Raw genomic sequence first — 15,978 nt, 5'->3', positions numbered from 1 at the left:
GGCATATTGACTGACTAGATCAGAGATCAATGCAAGTTAATTCTCACTTATGAAGCAGTACTCTGTAAATTATTAAAGTGATTTTGTCCCAACCTATGTAAGGGAAGAACTCAATTCAAGTAGGTTTTATTATAGTTTCACATTCAAAATTCATCAGTTTAATTGAAGGCATATTGTATGAAGAAAATCAACTACTTAAAGATTTGAGTTTTTTTTCCTTAAAATAAAAAATCTAATTATAACAAGATATTTTGAAAGGCAAGTCTTCATAAGCAATGCTGTACTCAGATGCAGAGAGCCCCCTTTTACTGAAGTGCACAACTGCTCCCAGATCAATGCTGTCCTACCACAGATTCAAAAACATCAGCTATAGGGTCAACTTCAACATGGGACTTGAAGGCAATATCTTCAGCTCCTGCTGTCACCACTTTCCTGCCACCACCATCCTCCACATTAAAGGATTCTCTATTCCTTTCAGGATTATTTCAAAGGATTTCAATCCAAATGTAGGAACAGCAAAAGTTATCATCTAGATCCCTGTTTACAAGTATCCCAGTCCACATGGCTAGATTTGAAGTTTTTGTGCCAGAATCAGGTAGAGGAGTGGCACGAGGATGTCACTCACAGGAGAGTACATATACCTTTAATGGAAATACACGCATTATCTAGGAATACAAGTCACTAGGGTCAAAGTTATATGGATAAGAATAAAAAGAAAATGTGAAATTTCCTGGATATGTGTATGTGTCTGTGTATATAGGTATAGTATACATGTATGTGAAGTGCTTTGCAGTCTATAACTTTTTACATTATTACCTCATTTGAAATGGATAATATTTAAGGTTGCTGCTTCATACAACAGCATAAGGTATCCTAACTAAACAAGTTATTCCCTGATAATTTTACAAACACACTGATATCATTTTAAAGGTTATTTAAAAGAGCAAAGTCTATTTTTCTAAGTTAATTTAAAAACAAAAACAGATACTGAAAGGCTCATAATAAATTCAAATATAAATGAGATATATAACATTCTTAACATGTTTTTAAAGATGACTTAAATGTTTCATTCTCTATAAATATTTGGAAGAATGGCTCCTAGATTTCTGTCATTTCAAACTCTACTGAAGCAGGCTTTACAAGTAAAAGACTATTGGCCATGTGAATATATGTCCATCTTATATTCCTTTATCAGAAGATGCTAAGGAAAGAAACAAATAAAAGCATATGGGCTGTATTTTAGATAGGAGGTTTTGTTTTCTAAACGGACTCACAAGTTTTCCCCACGTTCTCAAATTCCATCAACTGAGAAAGTAAAGTTTAAATTATTGCCAATTCTTACTGAGAACTAAATTAGTGGAAATAATAGTTTACCTTCTTACATTCAAAGGAACATGGAAAGAGAAGGAAGGAGAAAGGAAAAGGAAAGGATAGAGAGGAAGACAAGGAAGGAAAGGAACAGACTCCAATGCTCTCTTCAAAAGGCCACTGTAAATATCATGTCCAATGAAACAGATTTGCTCATCTTGATTCAACATTTGCAATAGTTATCAAACAGTTAATTTCTGAAGTGGTTTGGCTTTTTTAAAATATTCCAGAGAAATTTTTTTCGCCATAAAAACATTCACTTATAATCAACAATTTAGTAACCATGTAATTCCAGTTCATTTGCCCAAATCATAAAACTCGTCCTAAATGAAACAAATTTAGGGATTTAAACAATCCTTAAATGGATGGGGGGAGAGAGAACTCCTTTTTCACTGTTTATCCAATTTATTTCTAAACCACATGATCTTTGAAAAATGATTGCTACAAAGGATACATGACATACATTCTATTAGCATTTACTCCCATTCTCAAAGAATGAAGTTTCACATATATTTAGTAAATTCTCACATTTCAGAATCATTCCAAATGAAAACTAGTTTTTGCTCCCAAATTCTGTACCTAAACTAAAACATACTGCAACTTCTTAAAAAATTGGTCTTCATCTTTTAGATAGATTTACTTTAATGTTCTAGCTATATATTAATTTCAAGGATAACACATTTTACACTTCAAATATTGACATTTACTGATGCAATCATACCACAGAACAAAAAACTGTCTAAAAGATTTCCCTCTTGTGGTCTTTTGTACATAACAGTTGTATAACTGAGTTCAAGATAATTTTTCCCACCACACACACATTATAAAGATTTCGATTTCCACAATTTCAATAGAATGTAGAAGAAATCACATCTAATATACATAAAATGAAATTATATTGCTTTTTAAAAAACATTAGAAAAGGTAGTTCAGTTTCAATTTATTTTCTTTTTTCTTTTTTTTTTTTTTTGCATGATCCAGAGATTTAAAAATGCAATGAAAATCTAACTTGCATGATATTGTTGGTGACTGGGAAAAAAATTCAAACTGTGAAAATTTATTATGCAAATGAAAATATCAAATGTTGGTACAATTATCAAAACGAAAGCAGTCAATATTTTAGTTCTAAAATTACACACTTGTTTGTACAAAGCACATAAAAAAATTCATCTTGCTAACCCAACTGTTGATTGTGAGGTCTTCAGAAAAGATTTATCATTCAGCTTGTAAGGATATTGAAGAGCTTCAAACAAACATCAAAAGAAATTTTGTGTCTTTATTGGAATGGTGTTATGCTTAGTACACCAATTTTGATATTCAGATTTCTTTTTTATCAGAAATGACACTACATAACTGCAATACTGGTCCAACAATCTTGTCTTTACTTTTAAAGCAAGAAACAGAATGAGAGTATTCAGAAAGCACTAGCAGGCATCAGTTAATCCAAGATACTAGCTTTAGTTCCAAAAAGCACTTGCAAAAACAACCAGATTTTTTTTTTTTGGATGGTTGAAATTTTTAATAACTAGAATAACATGAGTGTGTAAGCAAGTGTCATGAGACTTTTGTTCTAAATTTACCTTAGAGTTGGTCTCTCTTTTTCTCAAATATGACAGTTTTTGACATTTTTTCCTCAAAGTATAAAAAAGTATGAAATATAAACAAGCTCTTGCATTGTACACATCTGGAAGTATACAATTCAAGCATTATAGAGCTATCTACATACCGTTAAATTCCATCAAATCTTGGATAATCCATTAATATACAAAATATCCAGTCACAGAAAGAACTAAAACCCACTTTCTTTTTGTTACACACATACTCAAATATTATCTAAAGTAAAACACTTTTAATCATTTTGGCTTTCTTCTACATTCGTAACTTGATACATTTATTAAAATATTCCTGCTGAATTATGTTTGGTCTTTTCCTTGTCAAGTCAGTTTGCTATCTTAATATCAGCCATCCAGACAAAACAGGTAATCAGAAAGATGAGCTCTCCCCCAGCTCCCTAACTGTTATAACTATGAAGTCAATTTTAAGACATGACCCCAAACACTGGGTTGTGGCGGCAAATACTAGGTCCAATTTCTTCATAATCCTTTTTGGTGTGGCATACTTGGTAGAACTCAGGCTGAAAAAGAAAATACAAAAACTGTCAACATTTGTTACTATGCAATATATTTTAAAATGAGCGTACTTTTAGCTACACCATCTGGATCATCCAGGTCTACTATGTTTGCTTTGGGAAAAAAATCTCTGAAATCCAATCACTGGCAGTACTACTGTGAAAAGATTTACTTCATAACCCTTATTTCACAAATGAAGAGTCTAGGTCAAAAAGAAACTTGGCTCAAAGCATTCTGTTGCTGTTGTATTTCAACAAAGCTTTATATTCACTTCCTATCTCCAAAAACTTTTTCTAATTACTTTACAAGCACTTATTTTTACAAGTATTAGTTATCTATCCCACTACCCCTCCCAGCTATGGCCAATTAAAAACAAAATAAAACTCAAAGATAACACTTATAAGTCCAACGATACAAATTCCAATATTAGCCACACCCAAAACCCTGCCTTCATTCTGGATTTTAAGTTCATCATTTCTTGAATTAGGCACTGAAAAAGCTATAAAATTGACTAAGCCATACCACTCTTGGGGCTATTTCACAAAGTGATCAGGTTAAAAAGAAAAGAAGTAAGAACATTCTAAGTATTTATAGCAGCTCTTTTTGTGATAGCAAAGAACTGGAAATTTAGGGGAAACCCATCAATTGGAGAATGGCTAAAAAGTTGTGGTACATGACTGTAATGGAATGCTATATACTACTGAGCCAGAAGAAATGATGAGTGGGTTGATTTTAGAAAGACATAAGGGGTAGCTAGGTAGTCCAATGAATAGAACACCGGGTCCTGAAGTCAGGAAGACCTGAGTTCAAATCAGGCCTCTGACAATTGACACTTACTAGTTGTGTGACCTTGGGCAAGTCACTTAACCCAGATTGTCTTGCCTTCCCCCCTCCAAAAAAAAGGACATAGAAAGACTTGCATGAAATAAGAAATGGTGAAAGGAGTAGAATCAAGAGAACACTGTATATAGTAATAACAATATTATTCAAAGAACAACTGTAAATGACTACATTATTTTGAGTGTTATAAACACTCAAATCAACTACAAAAGATTTATAAAGGAAGATGCTATCCACCTCCAGAGAAAGAACTGATAAATATAAGTATGTATAGTATGGTTTTACTTATACATATACATAGTTGTGCTTAATGGTAGCCTTTTCTAGTGTGGGGTGGGGAGGGCAGACAACAAAAGAAATCTCAGAAGAAAACAAAGAAAAGGACAGTCATTTTGAAAATGATGTATAGTATTTTATCAGTTTTGTTGGGTTTTTCTTTTAAAGTAAACAGTGAAATGGTGATTCAGTTTCACATCAAATCCTCTCCATGTTGTGCTGTGAACGTGGAAATTTTTTTGGTCTTTTTCTATTTAATTTCAAAATGAATTTTTAAAAAATTAAGCCTACCATCTCTCTGAGGGGGGGTATGATTTATGCTCAAATATTTTTCTAGCAAGTATCAATGCTGAGACAGTTGAGACATGGGTTTTTGTTTTGGATTAGTTTTTTAGGTTTGGCTTTGCGTTTTTAACTGATATAGTAAACTAAAGACTAGAAATATTTTAGGTAAGAAAGGTGAACTTCCCCTTAATATTTGGCTATACTGCCTGAAGTCCACTTCCACAAACTTCAGATGAATCAGAAATCTAAAAATGGGATGAAAGTGAAGATGGAGACAAGTTTCAAATCTACACACTAGCATAACCATCTTCCAAACTTCTTAGTTTGACTTCCAATTAGATAGATATCTTTGACAGATATAATACTGTACTCAAGGCCAGGTAAGTGCAAATCATGTCCTCTTTGTTTCCTTATTTCCAGAGAGCTAGAAGAATGTTAGTTGGGTTATATCCTAACTGAAAACAATCTTTAAAATGAGGATTGGAACATATGATCTGAGGTCCCTTTCTATCAATAAAATTTTGTAATCTATGACTTGAAATTTCTCATGGAAACAAATTATTTTTTCCTTGCATGTTCTCCGTATGCTTGAAGACAACAATTTTTTAAAAGGACTGTTTTTCTTTAGTTTGCCAAAACTTATATTTCACAGCATTATAGATCTAGAACTGCAAGGGACCTCAGAAACCAACAAGTCCAAACCCCTCAACTTCAGATCAGGAGTAGTGAGCTGCCCACGGTCAATAGTAGTAAGAGACAGAATTTGAACCCACATCCTCTGACTCCAGAACTAGTGCCCTTTCAGCTCCATACTTTGATCTGTAGAATTGCTTATTTTAAGATGTTTCCCTCAATGTCATGGATAACATTTTTTAGCCTCCTCTTTAAAATAAGAGTAAATGAGTTTTTCATTTGTTTTGATTTTCCTACTGAATAAGTGGGGAACAGAATTTGTTGTGAAAAGCAATAATTCAGAATAATCTCATGCTCTATCCATAAAAGTTAATAAATAATTCTCATTTTATATTGTAGTATGTTAAAGCAGTTAATGTTGCTACTGTCATATGTCTGGGCAGAAAGTAACCTTATTTAATTTTGTGGGAAATGAGATAACTAATTGACTTAAGTAACTTGCCCAAAGTCACATGGTTAAAAAATGTTTAAGTTGAGACTTGAATTCAGATGTTCTGAATTCAAGTACTGTGTTTATTCCACTATACCACGTCACTTTCAGAAAAGAAAATATTGATATGTATGTCCTTATAACTTCCACAAAACTCAATAAAGAAATCTTTCCTGGGCTTACTGAGATGTCTATCCTTGCACTGCCACATTAATTTCTAAATAAATCTTTCCAGGGCTATAGAACCACAAGTTATCAGTTACTATGGCAGAAAAATACACCTTAAAAAAAATTTTTAAAATAAAGAAATAATGCCAAACTTTATCATTTTAAAAGAGCAGATACAGAGACTACAAGTGTTTAATGAAATGAAAAGGAATTTACCTAACTAGTAAGAATTTGTAGTATATTACTGACTGTATATTAAACTGTAACATCATATTTGCATCAAGAAGAAAAACAAAAATAAATTAAAAATAGGGATAATTTTGATGCAAACTTACTGTGGAAGCCAGCATTGATCCCCCAAACCATACTGCATATCGCTGCATGTGGTGTGTAATGACTTGCACATCAATAGGCTTGGGCTGAAACAGAAAAAAGAAGTATTTGGGATATTAAAGCCAATTGAGAATATGTTTAAATGTCAACATATGATCTGAAACAGATGCAATCAAAAGTTAATGCTTATAGTTGATGGAAGAGGGGAAAAAAGGAAAAACGATATATCCATTTAACAACTTAAATGGATCTAAATACACAGGATGGTGATAGTCTATATGTTTTATACACGGAAGGTAGTCATAGTTTTATAGATCATCATTAAGATATATGAAAAAGAAACAAAATTTCAAAGTTCTTCCAAAACCATCATTGGGGGAAATATTAATAATGCCTTGGTTTTTTTATTCTAAACTTTAAAAAATCTTATTTGAGCAGTTACCAAAGAAATGAAAGGTTTTAAAAACATGTCAAAAAATATTATCGATTTTTTTATGTGACTGGAAACATACAAATATGGTTTTTGGGGAGATTCATTTTAATTTGTTAGCCTCCAGAAAATGTGTTGGTGAAAACCAAAATCCAGTAACTAAGATCACTTACTGTTACTTAAGCATTAAAAAGTAGTAAGAATGTAGAAATTATACATGCTAACTATCTGGCATAAAATATCATCAACCAACCAATCACCAATCATTTCAGTTACAAGTACAAAGAGTTAAACAATCTCTCAACAAGCTCACATTCTAATGTAATAAGTACACATAGAAATATATTCAGCATAAATATAAAGTGGACAAATACAAGCATATACAAAGTAGTTAAATATAAGGTAGTTTGGAAAAGAGGGATCTAGAAGTTTTAGGGATCAAGAAAGGCTTCATGCAGAAAACGGTAAATCTTAAAGGAAGAGAGGGACTCAGATTAAGACCATGTGGGGCACAGCTAGTACAAAGGCAGAAAGCTGAGAGATGGAACGTTGTGCATGAATAACCCAGAAAAACAGGTTGAAACTGAGCCGTGCAGGGCTTTAAAAGTTAACCAGACTATATCAGATTACACATCATCTTGGGGGGATGGAAGAAAACTTAGCAGTCAAAATCTTATAAAAGTGAATACTGCAAACTAAAAATAAATATTTTTTTAAGGAGCTAACCAGATGAATTTATATTCTTATGTTAGAGTCACTAGGAAACCACTGGAGTGAAATCTCTGCTGATGAAAAATTACTTTGGCAGCAATGTGTAGAATGGTATGGAGTCATGAAAAGACTTGAGACAGGGAGACTACTTAGAAGGATATCAGAAAAAAAATTAAGCAAGAGGTGGTAAAAGTTTTCTTAAGAGAAGATGGTGGATGAGAGTGATACGGAAGTGTGGTATCTGGCAAGTGACTGACTAGGTGGGATGAGAGGCGGGAATCAGTAAGTCAAGAAACATTTAATTTTGAGGTTGTGCTTTGAACCTGGGAAAATGGAAGAATAGTAGTGCCTTAAAAACAAATATAGAAATTTGGAAAGAAGCAGTGTTTGGAGGAAAAGACAATGAATTCTGATTTGGACAGGTTATTAGCATGATTAGCAATGTTTCCCAAGTCAAAGAGACACACAGATGAAAAAATATTTTTGTACAAGACAAAAGTTGCCTATTACAAAGATAAATGAAACTGCTTGAAGTTTCAGGTCATGCCATTATAGCTTCACAGTTCAATAATGTTTAAACTCTGCCTTGATTACACCATTCACTTTTCCATTCCACTACACTCCATGGAATGTGCTACATGAAAGTAACGAAACATTAAATAACAAAGGCTATCAGCTATCAAGTATGTCTCTCACCAGACACCAGAACGTGTCGGTTTACATTTAAATAGACAACTACTATTTGTCTCAATATCCCTTTATTTATTTTCCAAGAGAATAAATATAAAATGTATATAACCCAACAAATGAATATACATTTATACTTTCATATGCATTCGTTCAACACTGCAAATTTTGTAAAACAGTCACTGTTACAAATAACTCAAGTTACAATATCTTTAAGTAAACAATCTATGTTTTAAAGAATTCATTACATAGTTCATAAAAATTACAGTCATAACTCTTCTCACAGTCTTAATGATTAAGTTTTACCAGAATGTAAACAGCTGAATCATATTTGTTAATACCATGTACATATATCCTACCCAAAATGGATTAAGAAAACCAACCTTCAGTCTACCACCACTTAACTCTTCACTTAGTTTCAGCCTTGCATCAACAGTTCTTTTCAAATCTCGTTGTAGTCGACGTCCAAAATCCCTGAACATGGTTGAACCCCCAGAGAGGACAATATTCTATATTGGAAAAATTGAAATAATTTAAAAAACTTATACTAATGAGTCCATTTTAATACTGAAAACTCTCTTGTGTACTTTCCCCAAAAATGTTTGTTTTTTAATGATGTTGACCCTTTTCAATATTTAATGAACTGATTATCACATACTACAGGATTACCCTACATGACACTTTCACTAAAACACTGACCTTGTAGAGAGGACGTCTGACATCGATGGGACAATTCTGAATTACCTCATCTACTACTTCTGAGATAGGTTGTGTGAAGTCTGGATTAGCAAACTGAAAAAAAAAGGCAAATTGCACAAGTCCAGTGATTATTGGACTTACTCATTAAAGTTAAGAAACTGAAAGTTTCTAGTTTCAAAATAATAGAAATTTTATAAACAAAAGTACAGCATTTGATTGATAAATAATAAATACAATAGCTACTGGATGAAAATATATTAGACTAGTTACATTAAGTTACCAATTTTGTTTTTTATTTGTCAATATAAGTTAACATCCAAAAATCACAGTAAGTAACTAGATATTCCAGAAAATAAATAAATCAAACATCAGAGAGAAAATGCTGATTATATATAAGTCGTTATATATACAGCAATGAAAATGATTATACTGAATTTAAAAAGATGAAGTGAACTGAGAAATAACTAATGAATGCTTGTAAATATTTTAATTTAAAAGAAAGCATTAATCAGTACTAGTATAAGATGGAAGAAAAAATTGTAAATCATTTATAAACTAAATAATGAGGGACAGGTTCCCCTCTTTTTCTATGTGCTTATACTATCAGTTGAAAAATAATAATTATTTTACATGTTAGCTCTAGGAACTAGATATATTCAGCAAGGGAACAGGAATAAGTATTTATTAAGCACCTATACCAAACACTATGCTAAGTGCTGTACAAATAGGATCTCAGTTGATTTTCAGTGCATTATAACCCTATAAAACAGGTTGTATTATTATTCCTACTTTACAGTTGAGGAAACTGAGGCAAACACAAATTAACTAACAGCTCAGAGTCACTTGTTTAGCAAGTATCTAAGGCTGAATGGAGGTCTTCCTGACTCCAGGCCCAGTATTCTATCCACTGCCTCCTAGTTGCCTCTTAAGAATTCTGCAGAAATATGAAGATAATCTCAATTAGGTGAGCCTTTGAAAAAAAGATACGTTCAAGTGTTCGTATATCCTGATCTATATGAATTAAAAGAAATACTGCATTTTTAAAGACTAAATTTTCAAAATTAAATGTGAAGACTGTCTTATAAATTAGATTGATCAAGTTCTATTCCACTTTTCGTTCAACAGTAGATCTACAACTCAGATCAGCACTTCCTAGAAGTGTCAAAAACTCCCAATCTGCTGCCAGAGAACATTTTATTAATCGTAGAAATTTTAGAGCTATTTATTACATGGTGACAAAAGGTACTAAATGGTACAGCTTTTTTAGTCTACGAAGCATGATGGGGTAAATGGTTTTACCTGAAATATAACAGTTCTAATTAACTTGAATTATACAGTACTCTGTACTACCATATTAAGAGAGGGTGGGGAGAAAAGAAAATCACAAGTGATATGTAATAAGAAAATACAAGCAGAATGGGTGACTCCTAGGTGTTTGCCAGCCCAAGTTGTTGGGATGTCCACGATAGAAGCAAACCACATTGTATCCTGGACAAAGAATAAAGATGAGGATGAATCCAGAGCTGAGTCATCCTACCTTATATCAAAATGTATCATCCAAACCAGGTAATAGGAAAATGGCTGTATACCATCCCCTCAGTGTGGCTGTCTTCCTCTTCTTAGGGGACCTTCTACATTCATGATAATGTTCCCTCAAACATCCTATTAGTTCCTCAAACCTGTGACCTACTTATTATTTCACTATACCTCAAACACTTAGGGATGAATCAAGTCCTTAATCTGGCTTTCACTCAAATATTATTCACTTCCATCACCAAAAAACTCTTGACATTCCTGCAACCGTATCCTATCATTCAATATCTCCCTATAACTTGCCCTTTGAAAACTCATTCTTCATCCTATGATAATGAATACCTCCATCCCTCAGTACATTCTCTACATGCTCTTACTTAATTTTCTTCTCTTCCCAATCTCAAACCTAGATTTAATCAGTCCAACTAAACTCTCCTCTCTCAAATCACTTCTACACTTTTTGCTACTCTTTGTTTTCCTACACATCTAACTAAGTTTCCTTTGCTTGCTTCTAATCCTTATCATGTACCCTTACTCCAAGGCTCTATCTTGGGCCTTCTCTCCATATATGATCTCACTTCATGACCTCATTGGTTTAATATATAATATAATATATGTATATTAATATATAATATAATAGCCCCCATTGGTTTAATTATCTCTGTATTGATGACTTCCAGATCTAAATAACCAGCTTAAGTCTCCCTCTTGAGCTCTTTCAGTGAACACTTCAAACTGGATGTCCCATAGACATTTCAAAATCAACATGTCCAAAAAGAACTCATCTTTCTAATTTTTTAAATTTCTGTCAAAGATACCAACATCCTTTCAGTCTCTCAGGCTTGAAACCTTGCTGTCGTCATTCCTTGCTCACTACAAATAACTAATCAGTTGCCAGTCCAGTAGTAGATTTCTAATTTGACAACATCTTTCACATCTATTGCTGTCTTACCACTCACATACGCCACCACCTCAGGTCTTTGTCATCTCTCATGTGGTTGACCTACTGAAATGTCTTCCTAACTGGTCTGCCTGCCACAGGTCTCTCCCCACTCCAAACCATCCTCCACATAGCTGCGAGAGTGGCTTTTCTTTGTAACTATAGACAATTGCCCTATTTTTATTAAATTTATTAAATTCCAATGGTTCTGTACTGCCTCTATGATAAAACATACTCTTCTATTTGGCTCTTGAAGACTTCCACAACCAAACCTAAAACTTATTACCATTACATTACCAATACTATTACATTAATTCATGAACTCAAAGACCCAAAGTGGCCTTGCTGTTCTGCATTCACAGTACTCTCTGGTCTTTCTATTGAGAATTGTCCACACCTATAACACATTCCCCTCTTCACCACAAATCCTAAAATCCCTTACTTCCTCCAACACTCAACTCAAGGGAATCTCTTCTTGATTCTCCAATTGCTAGTTCCCTCCCTTTGGAACTATTTTATATTTATTTTGTACTTATCTGGCATGTTTTTTTATGCATGGTAAACACTGCTTCCTCAGATAGAATGTCAGATCCTTGAGAATAGGGACTCAAGGGTAGATAGAAAAGGGACATCAAGGCTGAAGAAACCTCTAAAATTTCTAAGTGGAAAAAGTACTGAAGTGGGAACAGGACTCCTTAGAACCTAATTCTGCCTCTGTCACATAGTTATTTTGCTTCTTAAAATATATAAGCTATTTGATTTCTTTAGACCTCAATTTGCTTTATCTATACAATTAAGAACTGTTGTTCAGACTCTTCATGACCCTATGGACCATAGCGTGCCAATACTGTCCATGGTGTTTTCTTGGCTTGCCGTTTCCTAATCCAGTAGATTAAGCCAAACAGAGTTTAGGTGACTTGCCCGAGTCACAAAGCTATTAAGAGTCTAAAGCCAAAGTTGACCTCAGGTCTTCCTGAGCATTTCCCAGCACTCTATTTACTGAGCCACTGACCTATTTTTAAAAAGGATTAAGTGGTCACCAAGGACCCTTCTGGATACTGTCACTGCAACTCAGCCTGGATTGAATTGACTAAGTAGCCTCTCTCTCCAAAAAGTATGGCAAGCAAATGAATACTCCATTTGGAAATATTTAACTTATGAGAGCTAAGTATTTTAATAGTCATTAATTTATATAAACGAATTGGTGATTATAAATGAAACTAATCTGTTCACTAAGGTGGAGCCTCAGATTCTCTGCCTGTTACCAGTATTAGTCACTGGTTTGCTCTGGTAGATGTTTAACAATAATTACAGAATGTCTTTTTATAAAACAGCCAAACTCTAGCAATACTACTACAAATGTGAACATTTAAAATGACTGACTTTCCATAAAGGCTGTGAATTCTACCTCAGTTTAAAAAAAAAAACTCTTTGGTGCTATATGTAGGCATATATATGTTGTTTCCTTTTAAGTTCAGTGCCTCCACTTCCTTTCCTCTCCCTCTCCTCTTAACTTTACAGTCTTGACTTCCAATGTAATTTTTCAACTACAACTGCTTTTTAAAAAATTACCTATGATCTCTTAATTGACAAACTCAAAAAACCTTTTCTCAATCCTCATCTTTCTAGACCTTTCTGGATCCTATGACAATTCCACCACCTTCTGTCCTTGATATTGTCTTCTCTTTCAGCTTTTGTGACAAGACAATTTCCTGGTTCTTCTACTGGTAACAATCTTCTGATCTACCTCCTACTGATCTCTTCGCAGCTTCTTTTGTTATATTTTCATTCAGTTCAAGTCTGCTTACCATAGAAGTAAATGTCTCACAGGACTCTATATTGGGCCCTTTTTTCCTCTCCCTCTATACTATATTTGCAATATGTACTCTTCAGTATCTCTCACTACTGCCCCTCCCCCATATATGAAATCTGTTGCCCAGCTCTGCCTATCAATTTGACCTTTGTGATATCTTTGGAACATGCCTGTTTCTCTCCTCTGATATTGCCACCATTGTAGCATAGGCCCTTGTCTCACTTTTTGGACTACTGCAATAAGTCCTTCCCCACTCCATTCTACACTTCAGTTGCCAAAATGATTTTTCTAAAGTACAAATCCAAACACCTCCAACTCAAAAAACTCCAGTGGCTCCCGTTCACCCCCAGAATCAAATTCAAAATCCTCTGGCATTCAAAGCCCTTCATAACCTAGCCCACCTAGCCCCCTCCTACCTTTCCAGTCTTACCATATCTTACTTCCCACCATGTAATCTTCGATCCAGTGACACTGACCTCCTCACTGATCAAGAAAAAAAAATGCTCCATTTCTGGGCTCCAGCATTTTCTCTGGGTTACCCTCATGCCTGGAATGCTCTCCTTCCTCATCTCAGTCTCTTAACTTTCTTGGCTTCCTTCAAATCCCAACTAAAACCTCACCTTCTACTGGGAGTCTTTCTGATTCTTCTTAATTGTAGTGACTTTCCTCTACTGATTATTTCCTACTTATTTCATATGTAGCTTGGCTGCATGTTGTCTCCCCAATCAGACTGTGAGGAGGGCAGGGACTGTCTTTTGCCTTTCTTTGTATCCTCTACATTCAGTAGAATATATGATACACAGTAGACACTTAATAAACATTCTAATAACATAAAGGCACACTAAGACCTGTACTGTCAAAACACTATTTTAAAATGTCAAAAAAAAAAAATTTTAATACAGAAAATTTTTCTTACACAGAAGCATTTCAAAATTGTTATAATAATTTTACAATTATTAGACATTATCAACAATTATTTCACAAAGTAATATTCAGTTTCTAAAAATATAACAAAATAAATTTTCATATTTTTACTCAGGTGACTTTATAACAGAAGTGTGAATAATTTGGGTTTTCTTTCCCCATTTGGTAGATTAGTCCCCTCACTACAAGAAATATTTGTCAAACTACTTGTGAATATCTAAAACTAAAATTAATATTTTCTTACATTTAGAAGCATGACTAAATTAAGCAAACTTACCTCTGGGTGAAAGAAGATTTCTGGACCCAGGAACCGCTCATAACCAACATCAATGGAAAATTCTTTTTTTGAGATTGCATTGATTCCAGTATACTGTTTAATCCACTTTGACCCATCTGTATCATACTTGTTAAATTCTTTGACTAAATCTGGGCAGACGTAACTATAACGTTCCTAAATTAAAAAAAAAAAGTATTTAGTCTCTAAAAAACATAATGGAAAGGAACAAAGACAGGCATTTTCAGAGAGCTAGAAGCAGGTAAAGGAAAAAAACCACTTTGGAGAATAATTTAGTGATATAGGAAAATTACCAAGGCTGCCAGATAATTTTACAATTTCAGTTTACAAATTTAAATATTTTATTATTCTACTATATTTGATTTTCATACTCCATGGTGTGAACGGAATGAGAATAATAATTCTGATTTCTATTTTTCCTTTATGAAACATGCAAATCCAATCTACCATTCATGAAAATAGTATAGTACTATCTTCCTTTTGTAATACTCATTATTAATAATAATGTTTATAATTCAGAAAGGATAAAGTATATGCTACATATTCAAGGAAAAAAATTTTCAAAATTCACCAATCCCTTACAATAAGTGACAGAGCAACATAAATCTGCACAGACTTTTGAGTCCTAATATGAATAAAACTAAGACCACAAGCTACTGGGCAAACACATTTGTTCTAAAGATTTTATTTTCCATTTTTCCCAACTGAGTGGTTGAGAGGGAAAGAAATTGGGGAAAAAGAAGAGAATTTTGAATAAAGCTGTATCCCTAAAAAGAAGATAGGGGAAAGAAACATATTTTGAAATACTTAGAAGTTTTTTATGACATACTTAGGAGAAAGCCAAAAGGAGTTACAAAAAGTAACCCTGAATTTATTATACTTAAAATGAAGAAAAACACTGCTTAAACAATATTAATCTTTATAAAATTTTAAAACAGGAAAAGATGAAAACCAATCTCTTTAGGTTACTTACTCATGAACAAGAAAAAAATGAGTTGATATATTTTCAATGGCAACCTACTTCCTGGTATATTATAAATACTAAAATAAACTGTGCTTTTAAAGGAATGCAGAAAACACATTTACTCATTATTTTCAGGTCCATACCCAAACAACTCGATGTGACTGTCTTTATGGAGGGTAAAAAAAAAAGAATGAAGCCAGTGGTCATATGCCTTACAACATGTCCCCTAAAGATGAGTCCAGATAAAAATGATACTTAGCCTCTATGCAGACTGAAGTTTCATAAGGATATGGAGGCTTACTTAAAAAGCAGTTTAGTTTTGCCCTGATCCTTTGTCTGCAATAAAGTGAACCTGATATATGTAACTTTTTTGATTTCCCCACAAGGAGTTTATAAAGAGGAATGACATTGGCCAGTCAGTCACCATAGGTAACAGCAAACAAACAAGACTAACATTTGC

The 15,978-nt window shown here is 33.4% G+C and overlaps 1 protein-coding gene across 1 annotated transcript in view; it reads right to left on the bottom strand.

Moving 5' to 3' along the window:
- Positions 1-2,624: 2,624 nt before the first annotated feature.
- The window catches only part of ACTR3 (actin related protein 3), a 64,387-nt gene continuing 51,033 nt past the window's right edge, over positions 2,625-15,978 (bottom strand). The window contains 5 exon segments of the mRNA XM_072613291.1: positions 2,625-3,502; positions 6,525-6,608; positions 8,734-8,859; positions 9,050-9,142; positions 14,537-14,710. Of these exon segments, the coding sequence (XP_072469392.1) occupies positions 3,407-3,502; positions 6,525-6,608; positions 8,734-8,859; positions 9,050-9,142; positions 14,537-14,710 (573 nt within the window). The 3' untranslated portion in view covers positions 2,625-3,406.

Source organism: Notamacropus eugenii, chromosome 5 (assembly GCF_028372415.1).
Source record: "Notamacropus eugenii isolate mMacEug1 chromosome 5, mMacEug1.pri_v2, whole genome shotgun sequence".
NCBI classification, from domain to species: domain Eukaryota; kingdom Metazoa; phylum Chordata; class Mammalia; order Diprotodontia; family Macropodidae; genus Notamacropus; species Notamacropus eugenii.
Note: the sequence above shows the minus strand (reverse complement) of the source record. Positions and strands in the feature narration are given on the sequence as shown.